The sequence below is a fragment of the Danio aesculapii genome, chromosome 23 (genome assembly GCF_903798145.1).
Source record: "Danio aesculapii chromosome 23, fDanAes4.1, whole genome shotgun sequence".
Taxonomy (NCBI): Eukaryota; Metazoa; Chordata; class Actinopteri; order Cypriniformes; family Danionidae; genus Danio; species Danio aesculapii.
Window position 1 is genome coordinate 20411777 of NC_079457.1, and position 22553 is coordinate 20434329.

General features: G+C 35.4%; 1 protein-coding gene across 2 annotated transcripts in view; it reads right to left on the reverse strand.

Annotated features, from left to right (window-relative positions):
• Nucleotides 1-22553, reverse strand: part of arhgef25a (Rho guanine nucleotide exchange factor (GEF) 25a) — a 145394-nt gene that overhangs the window by 110072 nt on the left and 12769 nt on the right. Inside the window, exon 1 of one of the 2 annotated variants that reach the window (XM_056448839.1) lies at nt 3486-3878. The exons of the other annotated variant lie outside the window; for it this stretch is intronic. Coding sequence (XP_056304814.1) covers nt 3486-3579 — 94 coding nt within the window. The 5' untranslated portion in view covers nt 3580-3878. Of the gene's footprint in view, nt 1-3485; nt 3879-22553 lie in introns of those variants that run through there. 2 annotated transcript variants of the gene reach the window in all.

Genomic DNA, 22553 nt, shown 5'->3' on the forward strand with positions numbered 1-22553 from the left:
TTTACTCTGTGAGCAGTAATAGTGGGTCTGTTTTTGACAAAAAGGGGTTTGAAAGAATCAAAACACATGTAATTCTCTCCTAATTTTTTTCTGGTACATTTAAATTTGTGCCATTTTATTTTGAGTGAAAATTTATGATCATAAATGTTTGACTTTTGATGATTTACAGAAAATACCCATTAAAATGTAACAAAAGTTTATAAAAATCATGTCGAACATATTTTGAAGAATCCAAAAACAGACAAAAAGTGCTCTGGGGTAGCTCAAATAACGTGTCGGTGTTCTTTAGGCAAGGGATTCATCAGAACGAACAGCAAAAAACAGTCCTATTTTATATGTTAATTAAATATATATATATAAAAAAGATGATGCATGTTATACAACATATTTCTCAAATAATACTACATATATATATATATATACTGAGTGCATGTTTATGTGCATTGATTTGTGTGTGTATATATATATATATATATATATATATATATATATATAGAATGAAACCGCCACAAAGATTTATATATTTGTATAGACAAATAAACAAATATAGTATACAAATCAATACACATAAACATGCACTCAGTATATCAGTATACACTCATACATAAACAAATTTAGAAGAATCCCTTGATTACAAATCAAAAATCTCTCTTTAAATATAACACTTCCAAAATATTAATTAATTGTCATTTTATATCTTTACTAATAATATAGACTCACTGTCATGTTTTGTATGGATATAAAATTGGGGGTCTAGTCTTCGACACATTCATTGGATTTGTATTTCATTTCAAAAAAGTATATTTTAGGGTTCAAAAATAGTTTTTAATACATAAGTGAATTCATATCATGTATTGTAGGTAATTATTTGTTTGAATTATTTTCACATTTGATATTGTATAATTGTAAATGTATACAATACTATAAATGTTATATTTTATTTATATTTTTTAAAATATTATTATTATTTTATTCTTTTGATTTATTTTATTAATTTATTATTATTATTTTCCATTTTGCTACATTTTTATCTATTCCTGTTGTAATTTTATTTTAATTTTAATTGTTTGTTAATTCATTTTAGCGGCCAGGTTTAAAAATGGGGAAAAAATTACAACCTTGATTGTACAAAATGTTTTGTTAAAGTTTGAGAAAATAATCACAAATTATTGTTTTAAAAAAAGTGAATTCATACACCATCAAACAACAGCAAAGAAATGGACAAAACTTTAGATAGTAAAACAAATAACATCTATTTGAGATACACTGCAGCCCCTAGATGGCTTGCATGGATTGTCACGACTTCAGAATGATGTCTGAGGTTAACTTAGATGATCCTAAATGAAGGTAGAAAGCACATACTCTGGCTCAGAGGAAGAATATCCATTACATAAGCGCTGGAGATTAAACTAGAAGCATCTGAACTATGCCAGAGCCCCACAGAGTCGAAACGATGATAAAAAAAAAGCATGCAAAGAAAGCTCTAGAGCAGCATGTTTAACATAAATTATACAATTCCAGACTCAAAACAGATGGAGTATAGCAAGAACCAACTGGATAGATGTAATGTCGAGATATCTAAATTATTTAATAAGCAATATTCTCCCCAGCTGAACTCTACTAGTGCAAACTTGAAAGGGACAGTGCACTTAAAATATAATATTTGGCAACATTTAGTTTTTTTTGTTTGTTTGACATGACTTGAGAAGGAGCAAATAAATTAATTGAAATTATTAATTTAACAAGTATAGCAAACACCAACTGGATAGACGTAATTTCAAGATATCTAAATTATTTAATAAGCAATATTTCCAAAGTTGAACTCCACTACTGCAAACTTTAAGGGGATAGTGCAGTTAAAATATAATATTTGGCAACATTTACTTTTTTGTGTGTGTAACACAACAGAAAAACGATATAAACGACTTTTGTTTATATAATAGAAGGGATACAAAAGATCATTGGACCCCATTGACTTTGTCTGTACTGACAAAAAAGGTTTGAAATGACTGGAGAGGGAGCAAATAACAGAATTGGAGTTTTTAAGTAAAACAAGTATAGCAAAAACCAACTGGATAGATGTAATTTCAAGATATCTAAATGATTTAATAAGCAATATTTTCCCAGGTGGAACTCTACTAGTGCAAACTAGAAGGATGTAATGCAGTTAAAATATAATATTTGGAAACATTTACTCTTTTTTTTGTTTGTTTGTTTGTTTCAATCCAGTGTGACTTTCTTTTTACAGTGTAATACAACAGAAAAAGTGATATAAACTACTTTTGTTTATATAATGTAAGCGATGCAAAAGATCGTTGGACCCCATTGACTTTCTCTGAACTGACAAAAAATGTTTGATATGACTTGAGAAGGAGCAAATAAAACATTTAATTTTATTTAAACAAGCATATCAAAAACCAACTGGATAGATGTAATTTCAAGATCTAAATTATTATATTTATTTTATTTTATTGTTATTTATTATAATAGTATTAATTATTAAATACGACATTTCCCTCAGTTTAACACTAGTAGTGCAAACTTAAAAGGAATAGTGCACTCAAAATATAAAATTTGGCAACATTTACATTTTGTTTGTTTGTTTGTTTGTTTGTTTGTTTGTTTGTTTGTTTGTTTGTTTGTTTGTTTGTTTCAAGCCAGTGTGACTTTCTGTCTACTATATGTCACAACAGAAAAATTGTATAAACTACTAATGGAAGAGATGCAAAAGAACATTGGACCCCATTAACCCCAAATTTCTCTGTACTGACAAAAAATGTTGAAATGACTTGAGATGGAGCAAATAACAGAATTGGAATTTTTTTCTTAAACTACCCCTTTATTAACAAAAAAAATCCATTAGCTGAAAAACCTAAAAGACCAAAAAGCCATAAAAACAAAAGCAAAACAATCAGGGACCTTCCTTGGTGAGCGTTTCACTGCTGAAGTGGGGAACAAATGTTCCCCTAAAGCCTCCAGTGTTTCATCCACCCACGTGCTCCACCAAACCCCCCCACTGAACACATGGCACCCTGTCCTACACATAAACACTGCATCTAATGCATGCACATAAACACACATGCACACGCGCCCTTCTTGCCGCTTGATAATCTCATGTGCGTTTCTGAGAGGGGGAGTGAGATGAAAAGTGTGAGGGGAAGCCGTAACCATGAGAAGTGACAGACATCTGTTGCTCCAGCTGAGCGTGAGCGTAAGGGAAAAAAATTAAAACAAAAATACGAATCCCCTGACACGCCTGAAACGCAATACATTCACACTCAGAACGCAGAGATAAGAAAGAGGTGGGTGAGCATCTGCCAAAGCAAATCTGGAAGAGGATCGAAGCCCAAATATGAAAATCAAAATACCAGTGTGGGAGGAAAATGGAAACAACACACCAAGAAGTTCTCAAATAGTACTCCAAGATTTCTTATCCTGCATATCTTTTAAATCAAACCCCCTGTGAAAGTGTTAAGGCAACTGACCTCTGACCCGGGCATAACAGCAGCCGCACTTTGCCAGGACTTTCCGAAACAAGTGGTGGCAGGCGCAGCCCCGATGATGGTGGCCCCCCTTCATGGTCTACCCCAATCGCTGGCCACAAGATTAACAGGCATGGGCATGGCACATCACACGCGCACGTTCACGCCAGGGATATCCCTGAAGCGCTAACTCCAAAGAGGTGTGGGGAGAGCCTCAAAACAAATCCCAACAGGAGCGAAAGTCCAGCTAGTCTGCTAGGGAATCATAAACCGTCCGGATATCCAGTCTCAGGGGTGTCACTGCACAAGCGAGAAAACGGCAGGCAAAAGCACAGCTCAGTCTCCCTGTTTTCCTCCCTCCTGCTCTCACTGTCTGCTCAAATGACAGACTGTAAGACTGCCAGAGAGAGAGAAAGAGAGAGAGGGAGAGTGAGAAAGAGGAGGGGGGTGAGGAGGCGGAGTTAACAGCTCGACTTGCTGGCTATTCCAGGATACAGCTCCCACTCCCCCTTTTATCCCCTTCATCTTGCCTGTACTCTTCTCATAATTCTCTCTCTGCTCTCAGTTTTATTCAACCATCTGTCTTGGACCGTTTTAGCCCATAACCTTTTTAAAAGAGCTCAGGCGGCTGGTCCAAATTGGAGCCTCCTCATGATCCAAGACAAACATGGTGATAAATAAAATGGACAAAAAAAATCTGCCTGTGAGTTTAATTGCATGTGGTAATTATTTCAGGAGTACCGGGTTGAAAGGGTATCTCTAAAACTAGCTCCACTCAAAAAGAGGCGGTCACAGATCTGCTGGGACAAGGTACGGGCATGCTGTGTTTACTGTACACATTTTGACAGAAAAGGAGGGGTGTTGAGATGAAGAGAAAGTTACAGGCCTGGAAATATACAGAGTTAGTGTGGTGAATCCAGATATACTGTAAGGTTTACACTGGTTTTGATCATATGTGTCTGTGTTTATAGTTGACAGAGGCTGGAGGCAAGAGTGTGAGAGTGTGTTTGATTGGATGTTTTGCTGCAGTGCTGGTGATTTACAATGACACTTCAGCACAACCAGTGTGGGACTGCTATTGTGGTAAAGCTGACGTAAGGGCTTTTCCCACTAGTCCAAACGAGGGGTAATGGTCAGGGGTACATGAAACTTAATGTGTCACACTTTTTGGTTGCATTTTATTTTACAGTCATGTACTGTACATATCTGAGCCCTTATTCATACGGGATTAGTATTACCTGATGACCTCTAGTCAATTGTAATAATTTCAGAGGTTGCCTGTGATCTTAATCCCATGTGAACCAGCCATGTCTGTAATTTGTAAAGAATTAATTCCCCAGCAAATGACCTACTATGTTTTGCTGAACACAGAGTGCTGAACCTGTAGTGATATTAGTCCCGTGCGAATCAGCATATCTGTGATTGGATGTGTTGGGGCGTATACTGTATAAATGTTTCTGGTGCACTTTTTTTCCATCTTTCAGAAAGAATGGAGGCTGTGTTAGAGTGTGTTGCTAGTATTGTGGGTGCACAGTCATGTCAACTTACACCAACAATACAAATTGCAGAAAGAAAAGACTGAATACCATCAGAGGAGCAAAAACAAAAGAATTATTACATGGAGACGTATAGGACGTATATGTGGTAAGGAACATTCTTCTGTTCATGATATTTGTTTCTTCTATAAAACCATCTAACTGGATGACTGAATGTGAATGAGGGGTCATTTCTAAATATCACAAGGTCCTTAGATAATACTAATCCTATGCAAATAGGGCTATAGTTGTTACATAAACTGGGTAATAACTACTAATCCTACTTCTATACCTTAAAACCCATGTATTTAAGTCAAATAACTCAGAGCTTTCATAGCCACTTCTTTGTTATAAATGAAATTTTTTTATATAATAGGTCCGATAACAATTAGCCATAATAATGAGGATATAAAACTACCATAGTGTCCCAGTATTTCACCCATTGTTAAATTTTACTTTCTGATAAAATAGTTCACTTTGGTTGAAGTGAGAAGAGACTATCACTGTTGATGGATATTTGTAAAAGAGCATTTACACCATCAAAACATTTTTAATGAAAACTTGACAACTGAAAACTCTTAAAAATGGGTTTCAGAATACACATTTTTAATTTGGCAAAAATTCTATTTGGTAAAATGTAATGCACATGTGTATTATTTGGTGAATCCTTTGGAATTGCATTATGAAGCCTTAATCTGGAAAAGTTAATTTTATTGACATTTTTATTAGTTTGAAGTGATATATAGGCTCCTTATACGCAAGTATAATGCAGCAATGGAAATGGAGAATTTCCTGGAGAACCCAAAAAATTATTCTTCCACCAAGGGGAATCGGAGATAAAAAAAATGAAACACAATAAGGTTACAATAAGGTTTTAACCATTAATATTTTAGTAAAAGTGATTTAATCAATAATTCACCTGAACAATCTTTTTATTTACTAATAATTAAGATTGAAGATTAAGGCTGGAATTTTTTTTAAGTTGTTTGTGTCAGCTAATTTATTATAAAATGTTTAAAAAATTACATTATTGCAAAGTGTAAACAACAAAAAATATCAATACTGTACTGTAAAGTACTACAAACATAAGTTTTTAATTTCAACTGTTGTTTGAATATTTTCTATTTAAAGCGAATTATCAGTGAAAACATCCTGTCTTTAAAAGATGCATCAACTTAGATTTACACTGTACAGATTGGTAGCCAAACAACACTGTAAAATACCTGACAATACTTTCAAGAACAGCTTTATAAAACAACAGCTTCTTGTTAATTCCAAAAAGACGTAACCTCCGTAAAAAATCCAATGTCTGGTGTAAACGAGAGCAAACCCATTCTATGTGTGTGTGATGTTGTAAATTCATTCATTCATTCATTTTCTTTTCGGCTTAGTCCCTTTATTAATCCGGGGTCGTCACAGCGGATGCCCGTCCAGCTGCAACCCATCACTGGGAAACATCTATACACACTCACCCGCACACATACACTACGGAAAATTTAGCTTACCCAATTTACCTATACCACATGTTTTTAGATTTGTAGGGGAAACCGGATGTTGTAAATTATGATACAAAAAACTGATAGTAAACAACCAGTGCATTTTCTGTTACATACTCAATTCTCTATATATAATTTCGGTCACACTTTATTTTGATGGTCCGATTGTTACATTGCATCCACATGTCAACTAATTCTCATTAGATTATAAGTAGACTGTTAGGTTGGGGTTAGGGTTAGGGTTAAGCTGACATGTACTTGCAAAGTTTCTTATAGTCAGTTAAATGTCTGTTGAAGGAGCAGTATCAGCAGATATTAAGCAGACAGTCTACTAATACTCAAATGGACCATCAAAATAAAGTGTTACCATAATTTCTTATAAAACATATTGTCTCAAACTGCTTAAATTGTTGAATTTTAGTCGTTTTTCGACAGAGCACAGATCAAGATGCCATAATACAATTCATAACCATAAATACACCGGGGATAAAACATGAATCACTAAAAGAAACCTGTTAATTAGGCAATATTTTTAACAGTGTGGTCTGGCATGAATAATACAATGCTTTATTCCGGAGTTTCTATGGATACATGTGCACAGGGATTATCTTGACAATGCTGTCACTGGTATGTGAAACATTTTAGAAACTTTACAGTTCTTTTAGTACATCATTGTTATGTAAACGTACCCTCCAGACAGCCAGGATCAACATGCTTGTTTCCATAGATGGACATACAGCTATTAAAGTCAGTGCTGTTCTACTTAATAACTATGCTTTCAAAAAAAAAAAAACAAATAACAATGCATTAAAAAACACTGCACATCTGAAAAAACTAATAATCCACTGACAGTTTTAGTTTCTGGTTTTACCCAATTTAAACTGAAGTAAATGTGTTTTGATTTAAGAATTTTGAGATCAACAAAACTACTGACTACTGGTTGAGATTGATTGTAAGAATTTGTCATTATTACTCACCCATATTTTGTTATTCTATTGGAAAATGAAAGTCAGTCCTCATCAAAACAATTTAATGTTTTATTAAATATCTATCTATATTTTTCATATAATATAAATATAAAAATACTAAAATACGAAATACAATATAAATGTACTAAATTGCGACAGAATGCTCTTTTTTCTGTGAGCTTTCAACAATTTCAAGTGTGAAACGTCTTTTAAAGAGGCAAGCACGTGTAAGCAGAGTGTGTTGGAATGTGATGCTAATGATGAAGAAGAGCAGGAAATGGAGCGCAGGCCTTTTCTCCAGTACATGAGCAGCTGGGGAGTTTGCTGAGTGTGTGTGTGTGTGTTTTTGTGTTGATGGAATTAGTCTCTCTCTAGAGCCCAATTAACCAGTGTCTATAGCAGAAAAGCAGAGAGGCTCCTTATACGCGAGTATAATGCAGCAATGGAAATGGAGAATTTCCTGGAGAACCCAAAAAATGATTTCCCCACCAAGTGAAAGAGGAGATAAAAAATTAAACACTTAACAATAAGGTTTCAGTCATTAATATTGGTTAATTATATTAGTTTATGTGATCTAACAACATGTCTACAGCAAATATTAATTTTAATCTTTAATCAATAACTGACCTGAACAATCCTTTTATTTACTAATGTTAGCAAAGATTAGTTTAGTTTAAACTTTATTGTCCGTTCTGCTTGGCACAGAAAAGAAAATTATCTTTAACTCTGGTAACATACATCCAACCACAACAATCACATAATAGCAACACTCATCAAGACAACAACGTGAATAAAAACCTTAAAAACAAATTAGCCCCATACATACTACTGCAGATCATTCTTAACAACCGCACTGTTCACATTAAACAGTGATCCGAATTAACACAACAACTGCAATTGGGATAGATGACTTTTATAAGCATCTCTTCGGGAACCTAGGAATTTTAAACCTGCTGATGGTAACATTTCAAAAGCTGAGTGAAGGCGGTGTGTATTATCTTCAGTGGTGGAAAGAGTACTGACGAATCATACTTAAGAAAAAGTAGCATTACTTGCCTACGAACGTAGTGCAAGTAGAGTAAAAGTATCTGTTGTATATTTTACTCAAAGTATGAGTAAAAAGTAAACCTTTCAAAAGAACTCAAGAGTAGGGAGTAGAAATTATTACAATGTTAAAAGCTGATGCATTTACATGTAATTTGTGGATGTGTGTAAATGTAACATTTTGTAGTGTGCTTAGTGATTGCCTATCAGCCACACAATGTCATAAGACATTAATATTAGGTTAAATTTAGGTTGTGATGTCAGGTGGCCAAAAAATGGAATGTCTAGCCAGTGTCTAAAAACAACATTACTTTGATGTCCAATAACGACATCAAATGATGTTGATATTTGGTTGATTTTAGGTTGCGTTAGAAGGTTATCAAAATTCAACGAAATCCAACATCTTAAACCAACTTCATATATACGTCAAATACTGACATTGATTCATCAGGTATGGCAACCAAAATCCAACGTCTGATAGATGTCATAGTGATAATGTCCACACAACGTCAAGCTGTAACATCGTTAGACGTTGATATTTGATTGGTTTTAGGTTAGATGTTGGACATTGACATCGGCTTGACGTTGAGTTCTGACATCAACCTGATTTTTATTTTCAAACAAAATACAACTTCCCCATGATGTTGGGGTACAATGTCAATCTGACATCTAGTTGACGTCTTGAGCCAGTAAACATCTGTCATCTTCTCATCAGTGACATGTATCTAAACAGTCTCTGGGTCAATGCGAGTAAAGATTTTGGACATCTTGGACACTTTTAATGCTTCCAAACAGTTTGCTGCAATTATAAATTGCCCATTTCTTGAGGTAGTTCATTATGAAGCGATTTACCTTCTACGTGTGATTTGATTGGACAGGAATCACAGGACTGATTTTTCTAATCCTCATAGACAGAAAATAATAAAGTATGGACTGCATTTTGAAGGAAAGTAGTGGAGTAAAAGTACAAATACTGCACTACAAATGTACTCAAGAGGAAGTAAAAGTACACATTTATAAAACTACTAAGTAAATTACAATTTCTGAGAAAAACTACTCAATTCCAGTAATTTGAGTATTTGTAATTAGTTACTTTACACCACTGATTATCTTTATAAATCGCAATTGTTGTATTTTCCATAAAGGAGTCACATAAAATCTGCAGCGAATGTTGTTTTTAACCAGTCATCTTCAGTTTAAGTGCTAAATTGGTTTGAGCTAATGCATTATCAAACATTAAAAATATCAGTACTAAGGGTATGTTTGACAACAAAAACAATGATTTTTTTGAGATTTTGAAAATTGTGTTTAACGAATGATCTCTGTTTACACAGATTAGTAAAACAGCACAAAAAGAGAACAATACACACCTTGTTTAACTCAAAACTAGCACCTGGTTTGTGCTGGTGGAAACGGAGTAAATTAATTCTTTACACATGTAATAGTATTCAAAGCAAAAGAAAGAAAGAAAAATAAGTATAAAGGCATTTTCTATAGATATTATTTATTTTATATTTATTTCAAATAAAACCGAAACTATCAAAGTTTGTGAAATGCTTTGCATGATTTAGCTTGCTTTAAGGTTTTTCCACTGGAATATAATTTACTTAGGAATACATATATACTATATATAACATATACTATAATTTAATTTGGAATACAAATTGGAGTAGGGGTGTGTGATGATATGGACCCTTTTCACAAGCCTGTTATGACGCGTTTAACAATCATCAGCATCTTAAAAGATTTTTTCAAAACATATGCACTTGTATATGTATGTATGCATTATATTATCTATTGACAAAAAATCTTTTCATATTTGCTGAGATCTTTCTGATATCGGTATTAAACACTATTTTGATGAGCATGTTGTTGTGCTGGTATATCTTGGCAAGTTTAAGCCTGTCATGGATTTAAAAATGATACTAATACCACCACAGTAGGTAGCAACAAGTTCCTGTCGTAATGAATAATACACTGAATCTTTTTTTCAAATGATTCATTCAAAACAGTTGAATCAGCAATCAGAGCATTTAAGAACAAACCATTGACTTCTTTTTCCTTCAGCTTAGTCCCTTTATATATCAGGGCTCGCCACAACAGAATGAACCACCAACTTATCCAGCATATGTTTTACACAGTGGATGTCCTTCCAGCTGCAACCCAGTACTGGGAAACATCCGCACACTCATTCACACACATACACTATGGCCAATTAAGTTGATTTAATTCCCCTATAGTGCACGTCTTTGGACTATGGGGGAAACCGAAGCACCCAGAGGAAACTCATGCCAACATGGAGAGAACATGCAAACTCCAAACTTTGTTTTTTGAAAAGTGACTGATAATCTCAGCTTGTACATCATTAAAACATAGTTTAACCATAGACTGCAAATATTTCACACCGCTAAAAAAAAAATCACAACTTTTATTCCCTGAAAAATATGGTGCGTGCATTTTCACACAATTAAACAGTTCAAATTCAGTCGGAGTGGAATCCCATCAGTTCAAAGTCAGACTAACAAACTAACAGACAGATAGCATGACAGTTAATGCTGACAACACCTGGCTTCATCATTGTTTGTTTTCTCAGTAAGAGAGAGATGACATGTGACATATTTAATCCTTTAAATATTTGTTTATGCATTGTGTCATGCTTAGATGGATGAAAACTGTAGCCTGACTAGGCGAAAACCAGCTGTGACTCCATTAGAACCGGGCATGTAAACATACTGCTAGTCGGCCATCACTGCCATTCACGTCAGCCTAAATGGCTAACTCTCACTGAAAACGAATGACATTAGTGTGCTCAAGCAAATTGCTGTCAGCCCCGTAACACCTCCACCAGGTTGCAGTGTTGTAAACAACAAGCCGTCATGCTGCCAGTGACGTGAATGGCAGAGGATTTTTCCTCGCAAGAACAAAGCAGGGCTGCATTTTCTCTCTTGTAATCTATAATCCAACTAAACAGACACACAGAACAAACGGCATTTTCTGATTTGGTTAAAAGGCAGACAAATTAAATTGAAACTGAAAAAGCATTTCAAAGCACACCATCAAAAGTAAAGACTAACACCACACACACACACACACACCAAACAATACAATGCTGTCCTCTTTCTGTTCCTCCACATTTCAATTGCACTCTGTTCCACACCATTCATTCATGTTGTCCCAACACAAATCGATTAAGTTCCCTTAACAAATTTAAGTGGATTGAAATCCCAAGAATTGTGTTGTTTCAGCTCACTTTAAATAAGTAGTTTGAACAAGCAACAAAAATAGTTTAATGACTGTAGAGAAAGGGAGTTGCACGAGCAGCTCTCCTGATGATGTTTGTATATGATCACAAGTCATGTTTTCCCTCTTCCTTTCTGTAATCTCTCCCTCCTCTTGCTCTAACCAGTTTGTTTAGTCTCCGTTTGCAATACTTGAGGAAATTAACTATGACAGGAGTGCAAATTTGAATAAGATGTTCTGAGAGCTTGCTGCGTTTACTTTTCCTGTTGAGGTAGAGTCTGTTATTTTTTATATAGAGTGCAAGCAAATCATTTTCAAAGCAGAAACCTCCCTCAAAACTAACATACTCCAGTGTAGCTACCTGTACATAAACTGGTGAAGAGAAAAATGCAACTGCCACATGAATATCTGCAGTGTATGCACTTTGTAAAAAAAAAATGATCTCAATCATGTGATCTTGTTATGATGAATATTAAGCCCAACACTTATGTGCTTTGTGCCTGTTTGGAGTGCATTTACATTTCTGAGCAGTAGAGGGAGTGTACGTATACTACTGCATGTGCCCGGGCAATACTCGTATCTAGAAGCATGTCAGATTTAGGGAGGCCTAGGCATTTCACTGCTGTTTTTAAGAGTGACAGATGTAAATATATTATATATAAAAATGCATTTTAAAAAACCCTCTTTTTGCTGAAAGATTTAATTTATTTATTTAAAAATGATTGTTTTCAGTAGGCAACACATTTGGCAACAATATTTTTGCTGCTTGTTCAAACTACTTATTCAAAATGAGCTGATACAACCCAATCCTTGAGATTTTGGGGGGAAACATAATTGTTTTATGTTCAATCCACCTAAATTTGTTACGAAAATGTAATTGATTTGTGTTGGGACAACATGAATGAATTGTGAATGAATTTTACAGTGTACTTTTATAGTTTAAAACAACACTTTCTAATGGATAAGTTATGAATAGCAAAGTGTTTTTTTTGCAGATAATGTTTTAAGATTAAATTAGGATTAAGCATGGGCCTGCATAAGATTCTGATGATATAATTACTAAGGATTTCCAAATCGGATCACGTGATCGAAAATCTGGCCCGATTATGTGGTTTCAGACTCGATCGGAATCGGACGTAACCTCTCTCTCTCTCTCTCTCTCTCTCTCTCTCTCTCTCTCTCCTCTCTCTCTCTCTCTCTCTCTCTCTCTCTCTCTCTCTCTCTCTATATATATATATATATATATATATATATATATATATATATATATATATATATGTATCTCAGTATTTTTTAACATATCTAGTGTTATGCGGTTGCACAGAGTTAGACCTCTTTCTTGATTCACACAGAAACAGTAGAACACAGAAGCAGCTTGAAGCAGAAAGCGCAAGTATGACTGCGGTCTGGAGGTATTATAAAGTTGATGACAACAACATTGCCATAGCAAACTGTGAGATATGTAAACTTGGGATTGCCTGCCAGGTATTTTAAGTAGAGGTGCTATTTGTTTTTATATTAGATTTTTTTTTAATTTACTGTTGCACTAAAGTCCAAAAGTGAAGAATTTATGTTGTTTATTACTTGATTGTTAAAGCTACCTCACAGAAATGCTCTGTTTATTAACAGAATTGTTGAATGTTAAAATGAGGTGAATTAAATAAAAAATAAGGAACATCCTGGATCTGTTTCTTTGCTCTTCTTTATTCTTTTTTTATGTATTATAGAAATATCGGATGGGGTTTCGGTATCTGTAGATACTCAAAATCAAATGACTTGGACTTGAGGGCAAAAAACCTGATCGGGACATCCCTTGTGATTACCTTGGATAACAATAGCATGGTTTCATGGTATTGTGATTACTGCTGTAAAATAAGTTATTTTTACATGCCTTAGTAAAAAACAACACATATTCCCCACTGAACACAATTCACATTTATCATATTTTGAGATGTCAGGCTAAATAACTAAAAGAAATTGTTAACTTCTGCTAGGTATGTTAGTTTACCAAACACAGATTTCTTTACAGCACATAAAAAACACATAAAAAAAGCTTTAGATAGACCCTAGGAACGGTATAACAGAAAGATTTTTGCTGTTTTAAAACCTTGACTTTTCCAAACCGCGATAACCGGTTATTGCCCCATGCCTAATTAGGATACAAACATTTTTAGTACAGTTTACAAAAAAATAAAAGGTACTGTATACAATTTATAAACATATATTATTTAAAATAATAATAATAATATACAACTTGTAAAACTAACTACATCTGGGTTAATACAAAAATACTTGAATGTACATGACCGATCATTTAATAAATTACACATTTATTACTTAATAAATATTATTTTTAACAATACAAATACAACCAAATGAACTATTGAGGTCCGGTGCCGATTTCAACAATTTTACCATAAAAGCAAATAGTCCTATAAATTTTAATTAAAATGATCAAGTAAATTTCCGGGGCGAGACGGTGGCTCAGTGGTTAGGAGTAGCACTGTTGCTTCATATTAAGAAGGGCGCTAGTTCGATCCCCGGCTGGGTCAGTTGGCATTTCTGTGTGGAGTTTGCATGTTCTCCCCATGTTCGCATGGGTTTCCTCTGGGTGCTCCGGTTTCACCCACAGTCCAAAGACATGCACTATAGGTGAACTAAATAAACTAAATTGGTTGTAGTGTATGTGTGTAAGTGTTTCCAAGTACTGGGTTGCAGCTGGAAGGGTATCCACTGCGTAAAATATGTGCTGGATTAGTTGGCAGTTCATTCCACTGTGGCGACCCACGATTAATAAAGGAAGTAAGCCGAAGGAAAATAAATCAATGAATGAATGAAGTGAATTTCCAGTTAATCAGCAAGTATTTTTAACAGCTTTATTATTATTTTCCTGTTAATAATACAAAAGTATTGTGAATAGCACCAAGCAAGTAGATTTGCACAACTTTGAGGCTGTAATAATGTCTGGCATTTGAATATTGTTATTCATCTCCACAAACACGGTTCAGAATTCCATGGCAACCAAAAAGAGAATGTGAGGTGAACAGTGCATTAAAACCAACACAGCTCTCTTAATCTTCTCTGCTCTCTTACTATTCCTCTACCTCTCCTTCTGTTCTTCCTGTACCCCTTCCGGTTTCTATTTATGCTTTCATTATACTCGCTTCATTGCATCCATTTATGACCCAACCCACGACACGCACACATTAAAACAAACACATAAACACACACAATACACACAGATCAAGATACGGTATGGAACCGCACATGTATTTTTAACAGGTTTCCCATCATTCATTCATCAGCCAAACAGACTGTCCTCACCCCAAAACTCACTTCATCAGCCTCCACTTCATTTGTGCACACAAGTACACAGAAATGAAAAATGGATGGACAAATAGCTCTAAGTAGTGTTGGCAGTGTTTACCTACTGCCCCCTTGTTTTTGCACATACTGATGATGACGATGATGGATTCTGGCATTGCTCACTGCATGCTAATTACACAAACAATGGTTCAAGGTCTAACAGCTTTGACAGTGACAGGGACAGAGAAAATGCTTGCAGTAGTGGGTTTAAGGTCATCAAGATTAAATATGCAATAATGCAATAACCAATGGAAAACAACACTGTTTACATCATTATGTGCACGAAAAAGTAAATCTACATGGAAAACGTACACTACCCTTCTCTAGCATTGTGCAACTCATTCTAAGTCATACTGTGCAATGCATTTACCATACTGTGTTTTTATTGGGATGTTTAAACCTCTTGAATTCTCATTCTTTCTCTTTCTAAAAGCAGGAGCTCCAATTAAGGCCTGCATGAATAGGCAGCAGTGTGGGAGAACACAGAGACAGCTGGCAGAAAGCCGGCTGGCTGCAGTGAGCTGGTGTTGTGTGCTCTGCACTTTGTTTGCTGGTCTGTCTCCTAACCGAGGCCAAGAGATTGGCCAGGACTCACAAATATATATATATACAAAAATGAGCACACACTCGCATATTGAGACACAAAGTATGGGTGTTATTTAGAACCAGTGTTAATTTTGTCAACGAAAATATTCCACACAACTCCTTTATGTTGTCTCAACGCAAATCATTTAAGTTAACTCAATTGTTTGTAAAGATTTAAGTTAATTCAACATAAAACAATTAAGTTATCCCACAAAACCCTCAAGAATTGTGTTGATAAAATATGTTTGAACAAGCAGCAAAAAGATTTTATGAGTGTTTGTTCTATCTTGTTCTAACTTAATTTGATAAATTACGCAAGCTGTTTTAAGTCAGTTTAACATAATATAAGTTCAATGGAGGGCGTCACGGTGGCGCAGTGGGTTGCATGATCGCATCACAGCAAGAAGGTCGCTGGTTCAAGCTTGGAATTTCTGTGCAGAGTTTGCATGTTCTCCCCGGGTTCGCGTGGGTTTCCTCTGGGTGCTCCGGTTTCCTCCACAGTCCAAAAACAAGCAATATAAGTGAATTGGGTAAGCTAAAATTGTATGAATGTGTTTCGAAGTTATGGGCTGCAGCTGGAAGGGCATCCGCTGCGTAAAACATTTGCTGCATAAATTGCCGGTTCATTACACTGTGGCAACCCCAGATTAATAAAGGGACTAAGCCGAAAAGAAAAGAAATGAATGAATGAAAGTTCAATAGACTCGTAAGGTTAATTTGATTTTGTTTAAAAAATTAAGGCAACCAGGGTTATTTTGTAGTAGCTTGACATAAACTTGAGCTAGTAATGTGACTGAAAACTATGACTCAGATCCGCATACTCTGATCCGCTCATCTAATGAACGGACAGCAGTATTGTTGATGAAAAAAGATGAGTCTAGTCAAAAAGATACAAATTAACCAACATTCATTTCTGTTATATTCTGCTTAATTGCACTGTTCATTCATCATTTGAGCAGATCGGAGCCCACACATTCAATTACATTGCTGGTATAGCAGAGCTGTCCAGTTTCTGCTTGTGTTAAACCATTTTCCTTGAGGAAATTAATACTGTTTAGAACTGAATTAAAACTGCAAATTACAATCTAGTCCCTTCATTAAAATTAGTCAGAAAATAAAGCGCAGAATTTTATTACAAATGTGAATTTAAAGCTGCAAGATATAACATTTTTAATGAAAATGAACACACACTGTAAAAAAAATGCATTGTTCCACACAATTCATTTATGTTGTCCCAATACAGATCGATTAAGTGAACACTTTTAACACATTTATGTGGATTGAACATAAAAAAATTTACTTGTCCCAATGAAATTACAAGAATTGTGTTGATTCAACTTCTTTTAAATAAGTTGTTTAAACAAGCAAATATATATAGATATTTTTTCAGTGCACTTTACAGACATTTGAGAAAGTTAGGACACCCTATACTGAATTTTTATGGGTTTCCATATTGGGACATAATACAAAAATCCACATGGTCCTTGGCAGGTCTTAATGTGATACAAATAAAATGTGGTAGATAAAACCTCAAATAAACAACATCATGAGACATCTGATACACTGAAAAAAATTATTCATTGGATTTACTCAATTTTTCTAAGGTAAGTGGTTGCAAACAATTTATATGGGCTGAATTTAAACAAATAAATTAAGTTGAAATTCAGCCCGTATAATTTGTTTGCAAAAATTTTGCAGTGTAGCTATGGGTGGCAAACCTTGCACACTCTATGATTCAGATGCCTGTAGATTCCCTTTTAGCAGTAATTACTTAAAGTAATAATTTTTGTATGACCTTATCAGTCTCTCGGCTGATTCTGGAGGAGTTGGGGAGTTTTTTGCACAGTTCACGCCATAACATTTTAGTCAAGATGGAACATTGTTACACCTTGACCTTTTTTGTTTTCTTTTTCAGCTGTTGTGTTGTAGATATGCTGGCGTTCTTGACATCATTGTCTTGTTGCAAGACCCAATTCTGGCTAAGTTTTGACTGTCAGGCAGGCTTACTAACAAACCACTAAAACGTCTGCTGATGATCAGTTCAGTTCAGATCAGTTTTTATTTTTGTTAATGCTATATGTTGTTATTCATTTCATTTTCCAAATTTTAAGACCTGCCAAAGATTGGATATTTTTTATGTCCTGATATGGAAAAATTGGAATTTCATAATTTGTCCTAACTTTTTCACATAGCTGTATAAAAAAATCTTCCAAAAAGGGTTTGTGTCTAATCCTGAATCCCTCTGATGAACATATAATAAGTTTTTATATGATATCTGTCTTGTGTGCAGTGTTGCCAGATATAGTTGACTTTTTCCAGCCCAAATGCTGTCCAAAACCTGCCCAAATGCACAAAAAATAAACAAATAATTAGGTTAATGTTTTATTTTGATTTTAGTTTATGTACTACGAAATTAACCAAGTTACTTTAACTGTCATCATTTTAACCATATGCAGCCAACACCAGCAGTCACAGAACATAACCGGATCACATCGAAACACCGCCCCCTCTAACCCACACACTGCACTTATTGTTGTGTAGATTACACAACCTATTAGATGTTTTAAATTCAAAATGGGGTATAAATTCATCCCATTTGGCAATTCTTTTGAACATAATTAGGTGCTGCTTGTCAAGCAGACAATGCTCCTATGTTTGTTCTTGCTCTCAAATGCGGAAAAAAATGGTTGATAAAAGTGTTAACAGCAGGTGCTGCGTGAATGCGCGCACACACGTAGGGGAATCAGATTTTTCTGGGAGTCAGATTTTAATACAACTTTCCTTCACCTCCTCTTGCGGCTGGGCCCACACGGTTTGCGCTATTCACTGGTCACTACTAACTGAATGGAGTAGGACCACACAGTTATGTTTTGTTAAATAAGTTGCATATAAAATTGACGTATATTTATGTAAACTTGCCAATGCCTTTTTTTTACCCACACAGTCAAATTAAAAACCGTCCAATTGGGTGGGAAACCACCCAATCTGGCAACACTGGTTGTCTGTATTTGACAGTTTACACTCAATAAGATGCTAAAGAGAATTTTGGTCTTTTTTTTAATACACATGACAACACTTCACAAGCACACTAAGCCCTTTAAACATAAAGCAAACATAATGCCTCTGTTGATGGTTACTTATTTAAATTGAAAACCTATGGAATAGCCCAACAATTAACAAAAACAAATGTGTGTGTTAGTGTGTATGCTTTTGAAAGATGTTTCTTAATGGAAAATAGATTCCCTCATACTGTCATTCAAATTCCTATGGGATGCAGCCATTTAAATAGACTGAAAGGAGACACACATGCACATTTAAATGCTATACAGGCATACTGTGCATAATGTAGACATATCTGTATGAAAAAAGCTGATGAGAAATATGTCTACCGGTGCCTCCCACAATCCCCCTCACCAGAACTCTCCATTCCTTACATACTACAGTATATTTAAACAGATGCACCTCAGATAAATACTTCCCCCAGATCCTATAAATCCAGTCGCTAAAACCTCCTGAAGAGGATTTTCTGGATTCTTAAAGATCAGTGCTGAAATATTTAAACATATAGGTTTATCTCAGGTAAACACAATCCTTCTCATCATCCTGACATGCAACACATTCCATTCAACCACAAATTAATGCAGAAATTACATTAGACGTATCGGTTTTAAATTATGCTATATATAGAGTCCAAACTTTGGCTTTGATTTCCATATAAAGAGAAGCATGTTCTTTATCTCATCCCTGGATTTCTGTTCATAAAATATCACAGTGTGAAAATGCCATCCGTGGATCAGTTTTGTTCGCTGATTTATAAAGCAGCAGATCATTACATCTGATCTCAGCAGATGCAGACCACTGTCTCTGTCTTAAAAATACTGTTCTCTGAACCCGGTAGGCAAAAAGACAATGACTCAACAATGTCAGGCCCCCCTTTTCTCATCTTCAGATCAAAGAATACCTCCCCAGAGCACTGTTGGTCATGAGGACTTTGCTAAGGTATTTGGAGGAAGGTGTATCAACCTCTGTTCTGATTAATGACATACAAGGCAACAGTTAGCACCAAAGGATCAAAGCAAAACAGAGCAATGTCTACAAACTCCCAAACTTCAAACTAAACCACATGTCTTTCAACAACGGGACGCAACTCACCCAAGAGTCACTATATATCAACATGCAGTGGATAAACACCAAACGGAAAATATACAAACAGCTCTAAAGGTTTACGACAAGGCTGACAGAATCTCATACTGTCCTACAGCTGATTGAGAGGATGATGGTTGTTGGGTGTAAAGTTTTGGCTTTTGGCCTAGAGTTCTAGCACAGAGGCCAGCCGTTTATCAATATGTCACCCACTCTGGAGCATTAACCCGAGAGAACGTCTGTGCTCCTTAAGATCTCTGGGTTATTTTCCAGTGCTTTGACCTCATTTTGATTTAGACATACAGATAATCTTTATAGATGGATATTTTTTTCTTTTGAGGCCATTATGTGCAAAGGTTAAACCCACCTTTTTCAACACTATAAATGTATTTTAAAGAGCCCTTTAATGGTGCTGTTTAAGGGTTTACAGTCACATTTACTATTTTACAAATGAGGATGAGCAAAGCACTTTTATTTAGAGAGCAGGAATTTAAAGATGGCATGACAAAGTCTAAATTAGTTTAGCTTTTTAAAAAAAGTGTCTAGTGTATATAGAGAGGAAAGACTGTGTTTCATACAGGCCAGGCCAACCCAAGCCTTTAGGGGGCTCTAAGCAAGATTTCATTTGGGGCCTCCTTGGTGCAAACAATATGACAAATTATTGTCAATCTTTGATTATTTGCACACTATTAATCTGAGAATATTCATACATTTTTTATATATCAGAAGTCTTTATTTATAAATCAGAAGTTTATGAAAAAGCATTTTAGTTATTTTAGTCATCAATTTAAAAAGAACATAGCTTGTAAATATTTTTATTTGCCCTAACATTTTCAGCCAACGTTTATAATACCATCTACAAGACTTTCCCAAAGTCTGTAATGGTTAAATAAATGCAAGCCCCTTTCAATTTATATGGTTATGTCGTATTAATTTCTTTATATAATAGAAATGTTGGTGGAATTAAATAGTTTGAGCACATATTCCTGTATGAAGTCTCGCAGCACTGACTGCGGGCATGTGCAAGCAATCTAGCGGAGTAAATGCGGGTCTGTGAGGGAGAAACTAGCGGAAGATTTGGGTGAGCTGTGATGTCTGAAACACACAAATACCTTGGTCCAGCTTAGACAGAAGAAGGCATCCGTATGCCTGAGAATTTAACCATTGCAATGGCTTATCTGTCCATGGTTTACATGACGCTGCTGCATCTCTGATGTTTTGTTGATCTGTCATTATGTTAATGGGTGTACTGCAGAGGTAAATGGCTGCAGTCAGTGTACTGATTAATTAGGTCATTCTGATCTTTTGTACATTTCGATAAATATCAATACTTGGCGCCATATTGAAATAACAAGATTAGGCATATCGATATTTTGTTCCACTCCTAATCCATAACCCAACAATTAAAACAAAAACGAAAGTCCGTTATTCCATGCACTCTTTGGGGCCCCCTGATGGCCACAGGGGCCAAAGCAGCTGCTTAGTTCGCTTATGCCTTGGGCTGGCTCTGCAAACAGGTGGTTTGTCAAGCCCACTCAACTGCATGAAGTAGACTCAGCATTGCATAATGCTTTTCAATGAACATGGAGTGTTTATAAGAAGGTGTCTGGTGCATATGGAGAGAAAAGTGTGTCTCCAGCAGGATCACAGTTACAAAGTATAAAGCCTGGTCCAAACATGAGTTATATTCCCTCAAACACATTGATTATAGTCTGGAGTTTTCTTCTAGGAACACATACTTCACAATATCCTGAATTAAAATAATGGATATGGATGCCAGACCTAGCTGAGATGCATTACTGTGCTGTCACAATGTCTAAAGGACACTGATTCACATATCTAATATATTAATACAAATGCTATTTTCCCATTTTTTACATTAACATATAACCAACAATATTTAAGCTTGTTTTTCTGTAAATTTAACGTAACCTTGTTGGCATTTGACAGTTGACATGACAGAGAACTTATCTGACAGCTGGCTTTCTATGCATGCACTTTGTGTCTGTGAACTTACAGTATTAATTGTAATAGATTAGATAATAGTAGAACTTAAAATAAATATTCGAAGGTTAAACTGGGGCATGACTGTGGCGCAGTGGGTAGCACGATCGCCTCACAGCAAGAAGGTCACTGGTTTGAGCCTCGGCTGGGTCAGTTGGCATTTCTGTGTGGAGTTTGCATGTTCTCCCTGTGTTGGCGTGGGTTTCCTCCGGATGCTTTGGTTTCCTCCACAGTCCAAAGACATGAATAAGTGTGTATGGATGTTTCCCAGTGATGGGTTGCAGCTGGAAGGGCATCCGCTGCGTAAAAACATATGCTGGATAAGTTGGCAGTTCATTCCGCTGTGGCGACCCCAGATTAATAAAGAGACTAAGCCAAAAAGAAAATGAATGAATGAATGAATATTAAACTGACAAGGCTCTAGAATCCATGCATAGTTTTTGCTTGCTTTTGCCGGAGTAACCTGGACAAGCTTTAAATAAGCAAACCTCTTTCAAAACAATATCAGGGAGCAGCAGTTCAAGTTGAACTTAAAAACATAATTGCTTTTACACAGACAGGGGCATTTACAGCATCGTATAATAAATGATCCATGAGATATTTTGAGCTGAAACACCTGCAACATCTATTACAGGGTTTTAAAAAGGGACCATTTGTATTCCCTAATATGAACTGCTGTACTGTAGAAAA